Source organism: Haliotis rufescens, unplaced genomic scaffold (assembly GCF_023055435.1).
Source record: "Haliotis rufescens isolate VD_foot unplaced genomic scaffold, xgHalRufe1.0.p SCAF_4, whole genome shotgun sequence".
In the NCBI taxonomy this organism is placed as follows: Eukaryota; Metazoa; Mollusca; class Gastropoda; order Lepetellida; family Haliotidae; genus Haliotis; species Haliotis rufescens.
The window spans coordinates 54131832-54147673 of NW_025964112.1; the positions used below are offsets into that span (position 1 = coordinate 54131832).

The 15842-nt window shown below is 40.8% G+C and overlaps 2 protein-coding genes across 8 annotated transcripts in view; one reads left to right on the plus strand and one right to left on the minus strand.

Annotated features, from left to right (window-relative positions):
* The window catches only part of LOC124115216 (salivary glue protein Sgs-3-like), a 242143-nt gene that overhangs the window by 18333 nt on the left and 207968 nt on the right, over positions 1-15842 (plus strand). For 4 of the 7 annotated variants that reach the window (XM_048381855.1, XM_048381866.1, XM_048381865.1 and 1 more), the window contains exon 2: positions 13903-13959. The exons of 1 other annotated variant lie outside the window; for it this stretch is intronic. In XM_048381855.1, the coding sequence (XP_048237812.1) occupies positions 13954-13959 (6 nt within the window). In that variant the 5' untranslated portion in view covers positions 13903-13953. Of the gene's footprint in view, positions 1-5217; positions 5239-12143; positions 12665-13902; positions 13960-15842 lie in introns of those variants that run through there. 2 more of the 7 variants (XM_048381856.1, XM_048381854.1) reach the window with 2 other exon arrangements.
* The window catches only part of LOC125372324, a 30148-nt gene that overhangs the window by 3763 nt on the left and 10543 nt on the right, over positions 1-15842 (minus strand). The window contains exons 2-8 of the mRNA XM_048381868.1: positions 8906-9008; positions 6442-6554; positions 5077-5173; positions 3584-3705; positions 2899-3001; positions 1408-1541; positions 1021-1126 (exon numbers count right to left, since the gene is read on the minus strand). Of these exons, the coding sequence (XP_048237825.1) occupies positions 1021-1126; positions 1408-1541; positions 2899-3001; positions 3584-3705; positions 5077-5173; positions 6442-6554; positions 8906-9008 (778 nt within the window). The remainder of the gene's footprint in view (positions 1-1020; positions 1127-1407; positions 1542-2898; positions 3002-3583; positions 3706-5076; positions 5174-6441; positions 6555-8905; positions 9009-15842) is intronic.

Sequence of the window (15842 nt, forward strand, 5' to 3'; positions counted from 1 at the left end):
TTCAGCGAACTGAGAGAAAACAAACAAATTGGTGTGAGTGAGTGAGTGAGTGAGTTGGGTTTAACGCCGCTTTTTAACAGTGTTCCACTTTATCGCGGCGTGTCAGCTTAATGTGGGAGGAAAGCCAGAAGTGATGCGGGTCTCAGACGTTTACCACTTCGGTGAAACCCACGAGCACGGGTATGGTGCTGACAAACCTAGAAACATAATTGAGGCGAACCGGGATTCGAACCCACAATCATAGGTTCCTGGCGTATCCAAGGGACGCAACTCTGCACATCGAATCGCTGTGCCTTAGACGACTGGGCCACCCGTGCCCCCACAAATTGGTGTGTGGTAGTGAGGCCTGAAGGCATGCAAGATTTGAATAACGTTGTCTGAGGTTGAACCTTCATTCACGTTTTCATACCTGGGTATAAGCTACTAGTCACTGGTTTCGAGAGTCATGCGTTTTCAAAGTGTTTCAGTACATATTGATGAAAAAGCACAGGGATTGAGCTCGAGTAAAGTACAACGACATACATTTTTAAAGACTATTGCCCGTATTCTCTTCATACATTTTCAACAACCTGCTCCAAACCTTTGACTCAGTGTTTAACACAGTTAGATTCAATAGTTAACACCAATATATTCGTGTTGCTTTCGTCATGGTAGAATGAAGGAGAATAGGCTGTTTTCAATGTGGAGTTAGGTTACCTGTAGAGTTAACAGGGCTAAACTGATCATGGAACAGAACGCCCACCATCAACTCTGTAGGTTACCTAGCTTTACACTGAACGTATGTCTATCTTGTAAACATGTCATTATATATTAAACTATTTTTATCACGTATGCCATGACATACAACGATGCAAGGCCACAATTTCGATATACTCGTCTAAGGGATTGATTACTAGTGGAAATTAATGGGTGTGGCATCCACATATTGTTGCATAACTGAAATGCTCGAGGATATACACCTGTTTTCCCAGCATGAATGCCTTGTATACCTGTATATCGACAAGATATATGTATACTCACCTACAGTAATAAAGGACCACAGTGTTGTCTATGTCGCCCGTTATATAAAGACGTGATTCGCAGGACTTTAGTTTTGTTAAACATGACAAATAGCTTGGACTTGATCCTAATGACATGAAATGGATAGAAACAATTATTTCAAAAATACATCTTTGACCATTCATTTCCTTAACTCATTGGTAGCATTTTGTGACAAATGCAGCATTATTGATTCATATTTAATCATTGTATTACCTGAATGTCATTCTCTTTTAGAACTGCCAGATGTTACAGGAAGATTTGAACCAAGTTCGTTCATTCCATGACAAACATGTTCATTAGATTTTCTAAAACTTTACCACAGCGGTAACCACATCCGACTAGTGATCAAGTGTTCAACAAGCTTACCGTCTGGACTACAATACATTGCTTTATCGTTCGTCACCACCTCTCCCGGCAATGTCAATGCTGTTGCTGTGGTGTAGATGTCGTCACAGTCATCCTGCAGACTTCTCCTACACGCCAGGAAGGCATCAGCATAGCTGGGGAGAAGTGCGTGTAAGACAAGGTGTATGTATTGCTTTGGAAGGAATATACATAGCTGAGTATAGGATAGGTCTTGACTGCAATAAAGTGTACCTTCATAATCACTAGCAGTTCTAAATGAAATATACCACGAGGTGTTGACAGAAAAGCGAACCTTAATCACAAGCATTTTTTAAACGAAATATACCACGAGGTGTTGACAGCAATGAAAATAACCTTAATCAGTTTTAACAGAAATACACAGCGAGATGTTAATAGTAAACAAGTGGTCCTAAATGCCTAGTTGTTGCCTACAAAAAACCGTTGCAAATTTTTTTCAACCGTCATTGAACTGTACATTATATCTGAGAAGCGCCTTTGCGTACATGCAGTGGGCGGTCGGGTAGCCTAGTGGTTAAAGCGTTCGCTCGTCATGCCGAAGACCCTGGTTCGATTCCCGACATGGGTACATTGTGTGAAGCCAATTTCTGTTGTCCCCCGACGTGACATTGCTGGAATATTTCTAAAAGCGGCGTAAAAACATACTAACTCACTCACTCACGTACATGCAGCCCATCGGGACCCACCGGGCCACATACAGACTGACTGACTGATTAGTACAGTGTAATAAAAGCTGCAAATTCACACCAAATTAGAATACAGCTCTTGGAATGCTTGACAGCAATAGACGGATTCCATAAAGATTGTGTCATTCGAATGTATGATTCGGATTTATTCGGCAATTTTGTATGGTACTACGTATACCATTACGCGTATAACTGAACACACATGAATTCGAGAGTCAGAGTCCCGCAGGGACGTGCTGCAAAATGCGTTGTATATCGTTGTACAATCGACTCTGTTTGGGGCAGAGATTTGTTTTATGAATATGGAAATGGTTTTGTCGCTTGTATTTTTGGTTAAGATGATATCACGTCATGTTACGAATAACGTTCAGAAATACACAGCATCTGGATTATTTCATGACATCAGATGTGTGCCAAAGTAACGATCTGTTTGATTGGCATTCTTACAGTTGGTGAGTAAGTAAGAAAACGTACAATAAACCAGAAGTTGTCATCCATAAATCTGTCCGTTTTCTTACAAAGTAACGATATTTGATGTTCAAGACTAAGTGTACATGTCAATCCTGAAACATATATCTGTGTTATGAGAAAAAAGGCATCTGCCGAAACAGATTCAATTGGGCGTAAAATAGTGATGAAAATGATATGAATGGATCACTGAACATCGGTAATGACACCCGGTGTCAGCGAAAAGGGTAAACGTGTCCTCTTTAGCAGTAGCTCCTGCCACTCACATTATTTTCATAATGTAGCAAGTGCCCGTGTGTTGCCTCACGTCTAGACTGACCTGCAAAAGTCATCCCATTTCTTCTCCTCCAAACTCTGGGTGACCAGGAGTGACGTAGTCTGGCACGTGATGTACTGGCCAGCGCACGATGTGTTCCCAGTTTCTACAAAGATCACAACATGGGAGGAGAAGCAATGACACGTGTACATCCTCGATTTGTACACCATTTACAATTGAAATGGTATATATTGCCGTTGTTTGATCCATCGATACTATAATGACTTTTAGGTATAAGACCGGTAAATGTTTAAACTTCGGAGCAAGCAAAAGAATTGGGCAAAAGAATTCTTCATTTCTATACAAGAACGGTCAATGAACTTGTTTTTTGTGTTAAGGGACAACATACTATAATCGACTAAAATATGAAGTGGATATCACTTTTGGGCGAAATAACATATTATGTCCGGATTACTTTCATATTGTTTTCTGTATGCTTATTAAAGTATATTTTCATCAATCATACAATGGCGACAAGTTCTAAAATAAGGTTTCAGCCTGGTGTCTTAACTTTACGACGACCCTTAACCTAATACATGTATAAACCCAACCCTTACTCTAATATAAACTTAACCCTGACCCTAACCCTAATAAAAACCAAACCCTTACTTCAATATGAACCTCCCTCCCCCGAATATGAATATTAAGCAATATGTCATTTACCACTGATGAAATGCATCCCACTCACCTCTACGGCAGGACAAACTGACACTGTCATTCAATGCTAGAGTCATAGACGTAACGTTGAAGACTGACTGATGACAAGGTGATAGATCACGCAGAACACACACAACATACTGCTCCAGAGCGCTGCGGACAACATGTTAAATGCATTAATACACCCAAAATCGTCGATACACATATCAGATATATTAGATAAAATATTTGCTTGACACCTTTATTGTATTATTTAATTGCTTTCTGCAATCCGTCATTGTGATAATTTGGACATCACAATAGTGCATATAACGGGGTTCAACACATTCATTTGACGTTGATCCATTAGGTGTGTGTTTATTTTGATAACAGGTTTCTCCGTTGGAATTTCAAAGCAGAATTTTTAATACAGTTTCACGGCAGAATTCTTTATACATATTCAGGGCAGAATACTTAATACGGTCTCAGTGCAGGATGCTAAATACAGTTTCAGGGCAGAATACTTTATACAGTTTCAGGGCAGAGTACTTAATACAGATTCAGCGCAGAATACTTAATACCGTCTCAGTGCAGGATGCCAAATACAGTTTCAGGGCAGAATACTTAATCCAGTTTCAGGGCAGAGTACTTAATACAGATTCAGCGCAGAATACTTAATACGGTCTCAGTGCAGGATGCCAAATACAGTTACAGGGCAGAATACTTAATCCAGTTTCAGGGCAGAGTACTTAATACAGATTCAGCGCAGAATACTTAATACCGTCTCAGTGCAGGATGCTAAATACAGTTTCAGGGCAGAATACTTAATCCAGTTTCAGGGCAGAGTACTTAATACAGATTCAGCGCAGAATACTTAATACGGTCTCAGTGCAGGATGCCAAATACAGTTTCAGGGCAGAATACTTAATACAGATTCAGCGCAGAATACTTAATACGGTCTCAGTGCAGGATGCTAAATACAGTTTCAGGGCAGAGTACTTAATACAGATTCAGCGCAGAATACTTAATACGGTCTCAGTGCAGGATGCTAAATACAGTTTCAGGGCAGAATACTTAATACAGATTCAGCGCAGAATACTTAAAACAGTTTCAGGGCAGAATACTTAATACAGATTCAAGTCAGAATATTTAATCCAGTTTCAGGGCAGAATACTTAATCCAGTTTCAGGGCAGAATACTAAATCCAGTTTCAGGGCACAATACTAAATACAGTTTCAGGGCAGAATACTTAATACAGATTTATGGCAGAACGAAATAAATGGTGATTTGGTTGACCGAATTGCTGTTGAAAATAATATGAATCAGGCTGTAACGGTGTGTGTTGTGTGTGATGTAATATACATTTGGCGAGGTCAGGACAATACATGTGTGTGTCGTAGATTCCGCAAAAGAAATAAATGTCTACTGCTTAAAACTCTTCAGAATTCCTTCTATTTGAAACTGACACCTCGTGAACTGAAACAATGTTAACACTGAACATTAACACTCACTCACTCACTCACTCACACACTCTGGATACAGTACCTGCAGGCTGTGTTTGACGGACCCGCCTGGAACCGGTCGTATATCGCCAGGCAGGCACTGTGTCGTGACAGGCACTCCTGGTAGCCAGGATTATTTCCTGGAAGACACAAAGACCAATTCTTCAACAGTTGTTTTAGCTCTTACTGACACAGTACCTATGAGGTAGGTGTGTTTTTATCATTTGTTCATTACAATCTAACGTTGTGGTTAAGGCGTTCCCTCGTCAACCCTTAGTCCCTGGTTCGATTCGCTACATGGGTATAATATGTGAAGCCAAATCCTGGTGTACCCTGCTTTATAGTGCTGGAATATTGCTCATACCACACCCATCCACTCTTCACAACGATAGCTTTGTACAGTGAAACGCCGTTAACTCGACGTTCGACAAGATAACCGGGGTTATCTGTGGATCTAGACAAGCGGACAACTGGTATGGATTCTGCCGGAACCGTCAACTTACAACGTCATAATTGACTATTCGAGGTAAAGGAGTTAACGTTTCGGTGTGTGTGCGCGTGCGTCTGCGTCTACGTCTTCGTCTGCGTATGTGTGTGTACACGTACACCCAAACGTTGTTAACTCCTTTAACTCGAATAGTCGATTACGACGTTGTGTAATTATATATATCGCCTCTGATACTGGAAGGAGTATCCATTTGATTGATCTCGTATATATGAGTGAGTGAGTTGGGTTTAACGCCGCTTTTAACAGTTTTCCAGTTATATCGCGGCGTGTCAGCTTAACGTCGGAGGAAAGCCCGAAGTGATGCAGGTCTCAGACGTTTACCACTTCGGTGAAACCCACGAGCACGGGTATTGTGCTGACAAACCTAGAAACATAATCGGGGCGAACCGGGATTCGAACCCACAGTCATAGGTTTCTGGCGTGCCCAAGAGACGCAACTCTGCACAGCGAATCGCGGCGCCTTAGCCGACTGGGCCACCCGTGCCCCCGCAAACATATAAGGACTGGTTCAAAGGCATACGTTTACGCTCAAACCTGTTCGTCCGGTAATGAAGAATTGCGATTTTGCTGTACTGGTGCAGTAAGTGGTCTTGAGACGGTGTGTATGCAACGGTATAAAATGTGAGACACTGGGGACCAGGTAGTCTTGAGACCACCATTCGCTGCACAGGCTTGCTTTCCCTTAGTCGTGCGGACACAAATGATTGTGGGTTCTAATAGAAAATTACCCTGATTATGTTTCTAGGTTTGCCATCACCATACCCGTGCTCGTGGGTTTCACCAAAGTGGTGAAAGTCTACAGCTTTTTACAAGCACTCACACTCATCTTACATACAGGCCATGTATTACATAGTCTTGCATATCTTTGTGTTGAGGGTTGTCCACTCCTGATATACGTACCACTGGCGCAGTAAACAGCTTGTGTGTTTCGGGTGTGGTTGAGTAAGTTTGGGGTTGTTGTGTTACAGCCAGTGAGAGCCGCTTCCAAACACGATACATACGTCTCCGAGTGGCTGAAATGAGAGAAAGTAAAAAACAGCTGGCGACACGTGGGTAGTAAGGATATTCACGTAAGCAAGACGTCGTGCCTCCATGTCCTAATATAAACATCACAGGTTTATGACGTGTGGGGAATATTAGTCATATGCATGAATATGTATCTTACTTTGACATGCCAACAAATGAAAAGCTCACTGGAGAAGTTAGATTTTATGTACATACCCGAACGTCCACAAATAGATATGAGTTTATGCTAAAGATGGACTTCAAATAATCTTCTGACTGTAGACAGTTGTGGCTAGGTCTGTGACTTACCGACAGTATCGAATATTGTCTGTAGACTATGGACAGTTGTGGCTAGGTCTGTGACTTACCGACAGTATCGAATATAATCTGTAGACTATGGACAGTTGTGGCTAGGTCTGTGACTTACCGACAGTATCGAATATTGTCTGTAGACTGTTGTGGATTGTTCTGTGACTTACCGACAGTATCGAATATAGTCTGCTGATTCTGGACAGTTGTGGCTAGGTCTGTGACTTACCGACAGTATCGAATATTGTCTGTAGACTGTAGACAGTTGTGGCTAGGTCTGTGACTTACCGACAGTATCAAACATAGTCTGTAGACTGTAGACAGTTGTGGCTAGGTCTGTGACTTACCGACAGTATCGAATATTGTCTGTAGACTATGGACAGTTGTGGCTAGGTATGTGACTTACCGACAGTATCGAATATAATCTGTAGACTGTAGACAGTTGTGGCTAGGTCTGTGACTTACCGACAGTATCTAATATTGTCTGTAGACTGTTGTGGATTGTTCTGTGACCTACCGACAGTATCGAATATAGTCTGCTGATTCTGGACAGTTGTGGCTAGGTCTGTGACTTACCGACAGTATCGAATATAGTCTGTAGACTGTAGACAGTTGTGGCTAGGTCTGTGACTTACCGACAGTATCAAACATAGTCTGTAGACTGTAGACAGTTGTGGCTAGGTCTGTGACTTACCGAAAGTATCGAATATTGTCTGTAGACTATGGACAGTTGTGGCTAGGTCTGTGACTTACCGACAGTATCAAACATAGTCTGTAGACTGTAGACAGTTGTGGCTAGGTCTGTGACTTACCGACAGTATCGAATATTGTCTGTAGACTATGGACAGTTGTGGCTAGGTCTGTGACTTACCGACAGTATCAAACATAGTCTGTAGACTATGGACAGTTGTGGCTAGGTCTGTGACTTACCGACAGTATCGAATATAGTCTGTAGACTGTTGTGGATTGTTCTGTGACCTACCGACAGTATCGAATATAGTCTGCTGATTCTGGACAGTTGTGGCTAGGTCTGTGACTTACCGACAGTATCGAATATTGTCTGTAGACTGTAGACAGTTGTGACTAGGTCTGTGACTTACCGACAGTATCAAACATAGTCTGTAGACTGTAGACAGTTGTGGCTAGGTCTGTGACTTACCGACAGTATCGAATATTGTCTGTAGACTGTAGACAGTTATGGCTAGGTCTGTGACTTACCGACAGTATCAAACATAGTCCGTAGACTGTAGACAGTTGTGGCTAGGTCTGTGACTTACCGACAGTATCGAATATTGTCTGTAGACTATGGACAGTTGTGGCTAGGTCTGTGACTTACCGACAGTATCAAACATAGTCTGTAGACTGTAGACAGTTGTGGCTAGGTCTGTGACTTACCGACAGTATCGAATATTGTCTGTAGACTATGGACAGTTGTGGCTAGGTCTGTGACTTACCGACAGTATTGAATATTGTCTGTAGACTGTGGACAGTTGTGGCTTGGTCTGTGACTTTCCGACAGTATCGAATATAGTCTGTAGACTGTAGACAGTTGTGGCTTGGTCTGTGACTTACCGACAGTATCGAATATAATCTGTAGACTGTAGACAGTTGTGGCTTGGTCTGTGACTTACCGACAGTATCGAATATAATCTGTAGACTGTAGACAGTTGTGGCTTGGTCTGTGACTTACCGACAGTATCGAATATAATATGTAGACTGTGGACAGTTGTGGCTAGGTCTGTGACTTACCGACAGTATCGAATATAGTCTGTAGACTGTAGACAGTTGTGACTAGGTCTGTGACTTACCGACAGTATCGAATATTGTCTGTAGACTGTGGACAGTTGTGACTAGGTCTGTGACTTACCGACAGTATCGAATATTGTCTGTAGACTGTAGACAGTTGTGACTAGGTCTGTGACTTACCGACAGTATCGAATATTGTCTGTAGATTGTGGACAGTTGTGACTAGGTCTGTGACTTACCGACAGTATCGAATATACATGTAGTCTGTAGAATGTAGATAGTTGTGGCTAGGTCTGTGACTTACCGACAGTACCCCCTGTAGTCTGCTGATTGTAGACGCGAGGTTGCCATGTAAAGACTGTCCTGACAGGCTGGATTCTCGACGCAGGTCTCCCCCAAAATGAGACCTGAAGTTACATATTAACCTAAAGTGTTATTTTTGTAGATTAGTTACGTTGAAGGGATGTGTTCTCGACAAATATTTCATTGTCTAGTGTTTCAGAATGTGTGTCATTACGTGCATTTAGACCGGGTAGGGTGGGTATTTGTTTAATGCCGCACTCGGCAATATTAAAGCTATGTGACGGCGAGCTGTATATAATCAAGTCTGGACGAGACGATTCAGTGATTGACATCTTGATCATCAATCTACACAGTTGGGATACAATGACATGTATCAACCAAGTCAGCGAGCCTGACCACCCGATCCCGTAAGTCGCCTCTTACGACAAGCATAGTCGCTTTTTATGGCAAACATGGGTTGCTGAAGATCAATTCTAACTCGGATCTTCACGTGTCTTAGAGCCAAGGTCCACGTCTTATTCTGACGGGTGTTTGACTACAGTGAGTCAGGTTTTAACTTAACACGGCGCTTTTAGCAATGTACTACCAATATCACGGCGCTGGATAACGGAAATGGGCTTCACACATTTCCCAACGTCGTTGACGATCGAACGCTTTAACCACTAGACTATACGACAGCCCCCTTTGAACAAAATCATGGAGTTTTTCAAATTCCAGAGTGAAATATGTCTTTAATGTATCGTAGTATACCGACCACAAACTTCTCCTTGCCCATCTGACGTGGTTACGTAATGGATCAGAAAACGAACACCGACCCCAACATCCGGGTGTTTAATTACATTCACAAAAATAACTGCTTTGTGGAACGTAGAGACTGTTTCCTCGTAAATTTAAGTGGGCTGTTTTGGCCTAGCAAGAGTTATCTATAAAAGAGGGACAAAGGTCTGCTGAAGCTCTTTATTAAGTGTTTCTCTCATTGATCAAAGTAAGACATGAGAAAGAAAGTATAAGTATGGCAACTATACGATACGATACAATATAGAATATTATATTATATTATATATATAAAATATGGTTTTGATTTTTGTATTTGGACAGAGAAGAGGCTGATATCAGAAACTGCTTCATCCATTACTATAACAAAGCAATATACAGTATGGTTTAGCTCCAGGTAGTTTTGTTAATCTGATCGTGTTACATGTTATCTATCTATCTATCTATCTATCTATCTATCTATCTATCTATCTATCTATCTATCTATCTATCTATTTATTTATTTATTTATTTAAAGAACTAGCGACACTATACGTCTTTTATTGTACTTATTTCATTTTGAACATCTGGATAGTTGTTTCTTTGTGTGGGAAATTTTATTACACCTGTAATTGTCTTACACGTGTTCACATATGTTTATGATGTTTGTTATTTTTGTATATGTACATTATTTTTATTCTCTTCCGTATCTGTTATCTAGTTGGTTAATCACCAAGGACACATTTATTGCCAAATGTATTGCAAATGTGTTTGTGATTGTGTCGGTGAAACGTCGTTGCTTGGTACTCACTTTTTAATCGACATCTATATAAATGTTGTAAGTGCCTTACAAATCTTAATGGTTGGACACATGCTTGTTTGCACACTACACTGTACACATATCATACAGTAGGCACAGTTATGCCCCTAGGCGTACAGAAAGCTGCCACGGGGACATATAATTGAAATAATATTCAAAGCGGCGTTAAAAAAACTCGCTCACTCACGTTTTTAATTCATAACACAAACACGACATTTCTTCGGGGTTTAAGCTTTATTAGACCAACAGTCATGTTACACACTTAACATTTTGCTTGGCATTCCATATTAGTTGTATCTCAACGATATTTCATATTACTTTTGTTAATCTGTCTTGCGATGCATGTACTTTAATGTGAACGAATCGGGAAGTCCTCAACATAGTCCTATGCGCAGTATGTATAAGCCAAGTATTGTAGCAGTTAAAAATAAACTTTCAAAAACAATATTACTTCAATTTGTGTTCCTCTGTTGCCTTTCTAGCACAAACATAAAAGGTATTCCTGTGAACGAAACATGAGCAAATGACTTGAATGTAGCAAAATCGGTGCTGTAAAGGTCAGGGTTCACGTTCAGTCAATCAAATGCTCAGAGCAATTGGGTAAATGCAGACGTAGATAATATGTGCACCGAAATGTTTGTATCAGTTTCATTTCTCTAAGTTACCCTCAATAACATAAACTGAAGGCCACTTTAAAAATGAATTTGTATAAATTAAAAAAAACACATGTTCAAACAGTGAGTGAGTGAGTTGGGTTTAACGCCGCTTTTAACAGTATTCCAGTTATATCGCGGCGTGTCAGATTAATGTGGGAGGTAAGCCTGAGTGGTGCAGGTCTCGAGCTCAGGCGTTTATCACTTCGGTGAAACCCACGAGCACGGGTATGGTGCTGACAAACATAGAAACATAATCGGGGCGAATGTTCAAACAGAATCAAAGTAAAACACATCGTCCAAACAAAACTATGCACTGGTCAGAACGTGATACACGTCCACGTAACGTAATTTTGCAGAAAATGCAAAAGAAAATGACAATTATGTGCCGCTTGGGCAACCGAAACTACACGCGCAATAAGGGTATATAAATGATACGGACGGTATGTACGACACTCACACTGATAAAAAAAATAACCACAGAAATACGAGCAGGCCCTGGATATGATACATATGGGAGCCAACCATGACAACATTGCTAGAATCTTGGTTGCTCCCTTGTTGCTGTAATTAATATGATGCAAAGTTACAGACAGACTGGACAGACATCAGACAGGCCAGCAGGCAGACCCAGGGTAACTACGCCCAATAACGACCGGTACTTGCGTGCTTTGCATCTCCGGAATTGATTCCTGACAGTGAGGTCATCAGCGACGAATGCCTTAGGGCATATGGTTAGTCGATAGACAGTGGCCAGGCGACTCAGGGCTCAACTGATTAGGGCTTACCGACCTTACAGAGGACAGTTATAGACAGCGCAACATCGTCGTCAGATGACTGTACGTTGTTGTCAGCGCTGTGACTGGTAAAGGATTGTCTTCACTGATGAAATCCAGTTCTGTCTTTTCAGAGTTGATGGAAGACAGCGTGTTTACAAACGAAGGGGAGAACGAACGGCGGCATGTTGACTTCAGGGTGTCGTGCAGTATGGTGGAAGGGGTGTTATGGGGTGGGGAGGAATTTGTGGGCAGGAGAGAACACCACTGGTCATCATTAACAGAAATTGACAGCTCAGCAATAGATGGATGCCTTCTTCCGGTTGCCCTACTATTTCTACATTTTACTTCATGCATCTATCTTTTGTGGTTTTTAAACTAGAGTGATTTAAGCTATGGTAAAGTTTCTTTTGGTGGTCAGTTTATATACTAGGTTGCTAGTCCTCTTGCATCATTTCTACTAAAATACAAACTACTTTCTACACCACAGAACTCTTGATGACAATCAAGACACAAGAAGATAAGACGTACTTTGTTTCTTTAAACAACCTCGTATGTGTTTAGTATAGGTGTCTGGACCAACCTAACCATTAGACACTTAAGATACAATGTCAGTGAAATACCTTCTTAATGAAATACCTTAAAATTATACAGATAACTATGGCTTGTGTAGTCTGGATTGTCATGATTCTACTGGAACACTGTTCCACACTGCCAGACTAATCGGAAGTCGTGACGGACACTTTTGAAGATTGCGGGTAGGAATAGTTTCTTGTAACTTTGGTCCACCAACGAGTGATCCCGATGCCATTTACCACATTCATCACGTTCCGTCATCTACATGACACCGAGTGTCGCGAGCTGATCAAAACGGCTCTATGCGTCAGACCTCTTCAAATTGTTGTTAGTTAAATTGTGTTTACATTATCGCTTGAGACCCATGAAGATCCAGGTCAGAATAGGTCTTCAGCAACCAATGTTTGCCGTAAAAGGCGACTATGCTTATCGTAAGAGTCGACTAACGGGATCGGGTGGTCAGGCTCGCTGACTTGGTTGATACATGACATCGTATCCCAATTGTGTGGGTTGATGCTCATTATGTCAGTCACTGGATTGTCTGGTCCAGACTCAATTATTTACGGACCGCCGGCATAAAGCTGGAATATGGTGGCGTTAAGGAACAAACAAACACAAAATGGTCAATTGGTGTGTAACAAATGTAGCGAGTGAAAGCGTCTTGGGTGAAGTTCCAGGACAGTTTCCTGCAGCCAAAATAATCGACACAAAACGTTTCATCCTGCTCTTTCGACGTTTTTGACTGCATAAATTGATAAGTAATATTTCCGTAATATACCCTTTATTTGCATGCGTCGATGACGTTTCGGCTCCCGTGTTTTAGAATGTATGTGACGGGGTACAACCCCTTAAACACCCTGTTACTCATCGTTGTCATCTCGAACTGGTACCTACAAACCTAATTGATTTATTGCAAAATATGTCCCACGATAGATAGTATTCGGACCGCGACGTTTATATGTGTGCAGGGTTTATAACTACATAACTAATATACTGCATTCCTCTGCATAATGATAAAAACTACATATTCTAAAAGATTTATGTGTACATAAGTTCCTATTCATAATCCCTTTAGCCCAATGAAACCCATAAAACAACATGTATTGAAAACATAAAGGCTTTCATAAACTAGCCCTTGCTATATTGGTGGCAACGCCTCGTCGTATAGAATACTGAATCAGTGTTGCGCGTCTCTTTTCATATTTGTTCGAAACTAATGTTGCCAATAAAAGCCAGCGAGTTCACATTTCAATAATATGTCAGTGCGTATATCTAACGTGCTTTCATTGTCAACGGATTGCTCACAAAAGCGTATTGAAAGTCCGAAAAAGAATCATTTCTATAAAGGCATTTGTTGGAGACATTATCTAATATATATGATACATATATAATATACCTATTTGTACAAAACATATTACAGGGCCTGGTCGGAAAGACAGCTACAACGTACCCCTGTGATATTTCAGCCAGCATGAAGGTAAGAGAGGCCTCAAAAGAACACTATCGATAGCTACATTACACACACACACACACACACACACACACGCACGCACACTCACACGCACGCACGCACGCACGCACGCACGCACGCACGCACGCACGCACGCACACACACACACACACGCACGCACACATTGAAACTAATATTGTTTTTTATGTTTTGAAGTTAGAAGATCCTACTTTGCAGACACATGTCATTCATTCATTCATTCATTCTAATTAAGCCAGATGAAGGTTTATTTAACTAACATAGAAGTGCTCCTATAAGACACATGTTCATTAAATGATGCAACTTACATCTGCATCTGTTTTCATAAATAATATTCAAATAAAATAGAGAAAAATAAATATCATAGTACATAATATATAAATACAAATTTGATTTCAAGTAGAAAACATTGTTTCGGATTTCTTTGCGGAAAACGTCCGTGTTTAGACATTCGAAATGCGGGATCACATACCCGAGGCTAGGTTAATGGGGCGTAAGACGGGAGCGGCACATCTCGATAACCCAGATTCACTAGGCTGAGTAGATCACTGACCATCAACTTATTATGACTGGGAAACCCTATAACGTGTAGTAAATGTTGTTCATAGTTACGTTTTAGTTTCTATCAACAAAGACAACTAACGATGGATTAAACTGATACACAATGATGCCTTGATAGTATAGTAAGTATAGTGGGTAACCTACCACCATCAATTGGTAAATAAATGCGAATATCATAAGAAATCTCCACTTCAAGCAGAGTCCAATGTACGATTCCGGCTATATCATGAACATCTGCTTATACATCACTCTCAACTATTGAAGATACCAGGTGGTCGAGGCAAAAACAAATAGGGTACAAGTCAAAATAGGGAATTGCATCCGACATAATTTTTGTCACTGATGCGCCACATCTGGAAATGTTCTCCACATGTCTACCTCAAGCTATTTGAAATCTTTACTGCTGTCTTGACTGCTCTAGCCCCGATCAACCAATCTTTTGTAAGACTCGTGTGACGTTGTTTGAAATATTGGTACAAAGAGCATGCTCGATTGCACCTAAAACGTTGTGAAATGTAGACACCAAAGGCTGAAGCTGCTGGAATATTGCTCAACATAAAGACGTAGTAAATTGACTCGTTATAAAGAAGATGCAATGCAATGCAATGTAATGGTTATAATATGGTCCCTCATCTTGCCTTAATCTTAGATTGCAAACAATCTAACAAAAAGATGTATTCATCTGTGTTATGACTGTAGGCAAAGTGAGGACCCATCAATAGAAAGAGGTGGCTGATAAAGATGTTATACGCCCTTGTATATGTTTGGTTGAAAATGTTTGGTTGCTTGTGTTTGGACGGTATATATATTTACATGCCTGTAGCATGACGGTATATGTGTTTACATTCTTGTGTCTAGACGGAAAATATAATTACATGCTTGTGTCTAGACGGTATGTATGTTTACATGCCTGTAGCATGACAATATATACGTTTCCATGCTTGTGTCTGGACGGTATATATGTTTACATGCTTGTGTCTAGACGGTATGTATGTTTACATGCCTGTAGCATGACGGTATATATGTCTCTCTTGTGCCTGGACGGTATATATGTTTACATGCATGTGTCTGGACGGTATGTATGTTTACATGCTTGTGTCTGGACGGTATATATGTTTACATGCCTGTAGCATGACAGTATATATGTCTCTCTTGTGTCTGGACGGTATATATGTTTACATGCCTGTAGCATGACGGTATGTATGTTTACGTGCTTGTGTCTGGACGGTACATATGTTTACATGCATGTGTCTGGACGGTATGTATGTTTACATTCTTGTGTCTGGACGGTATGTATGTTTACATGCTTG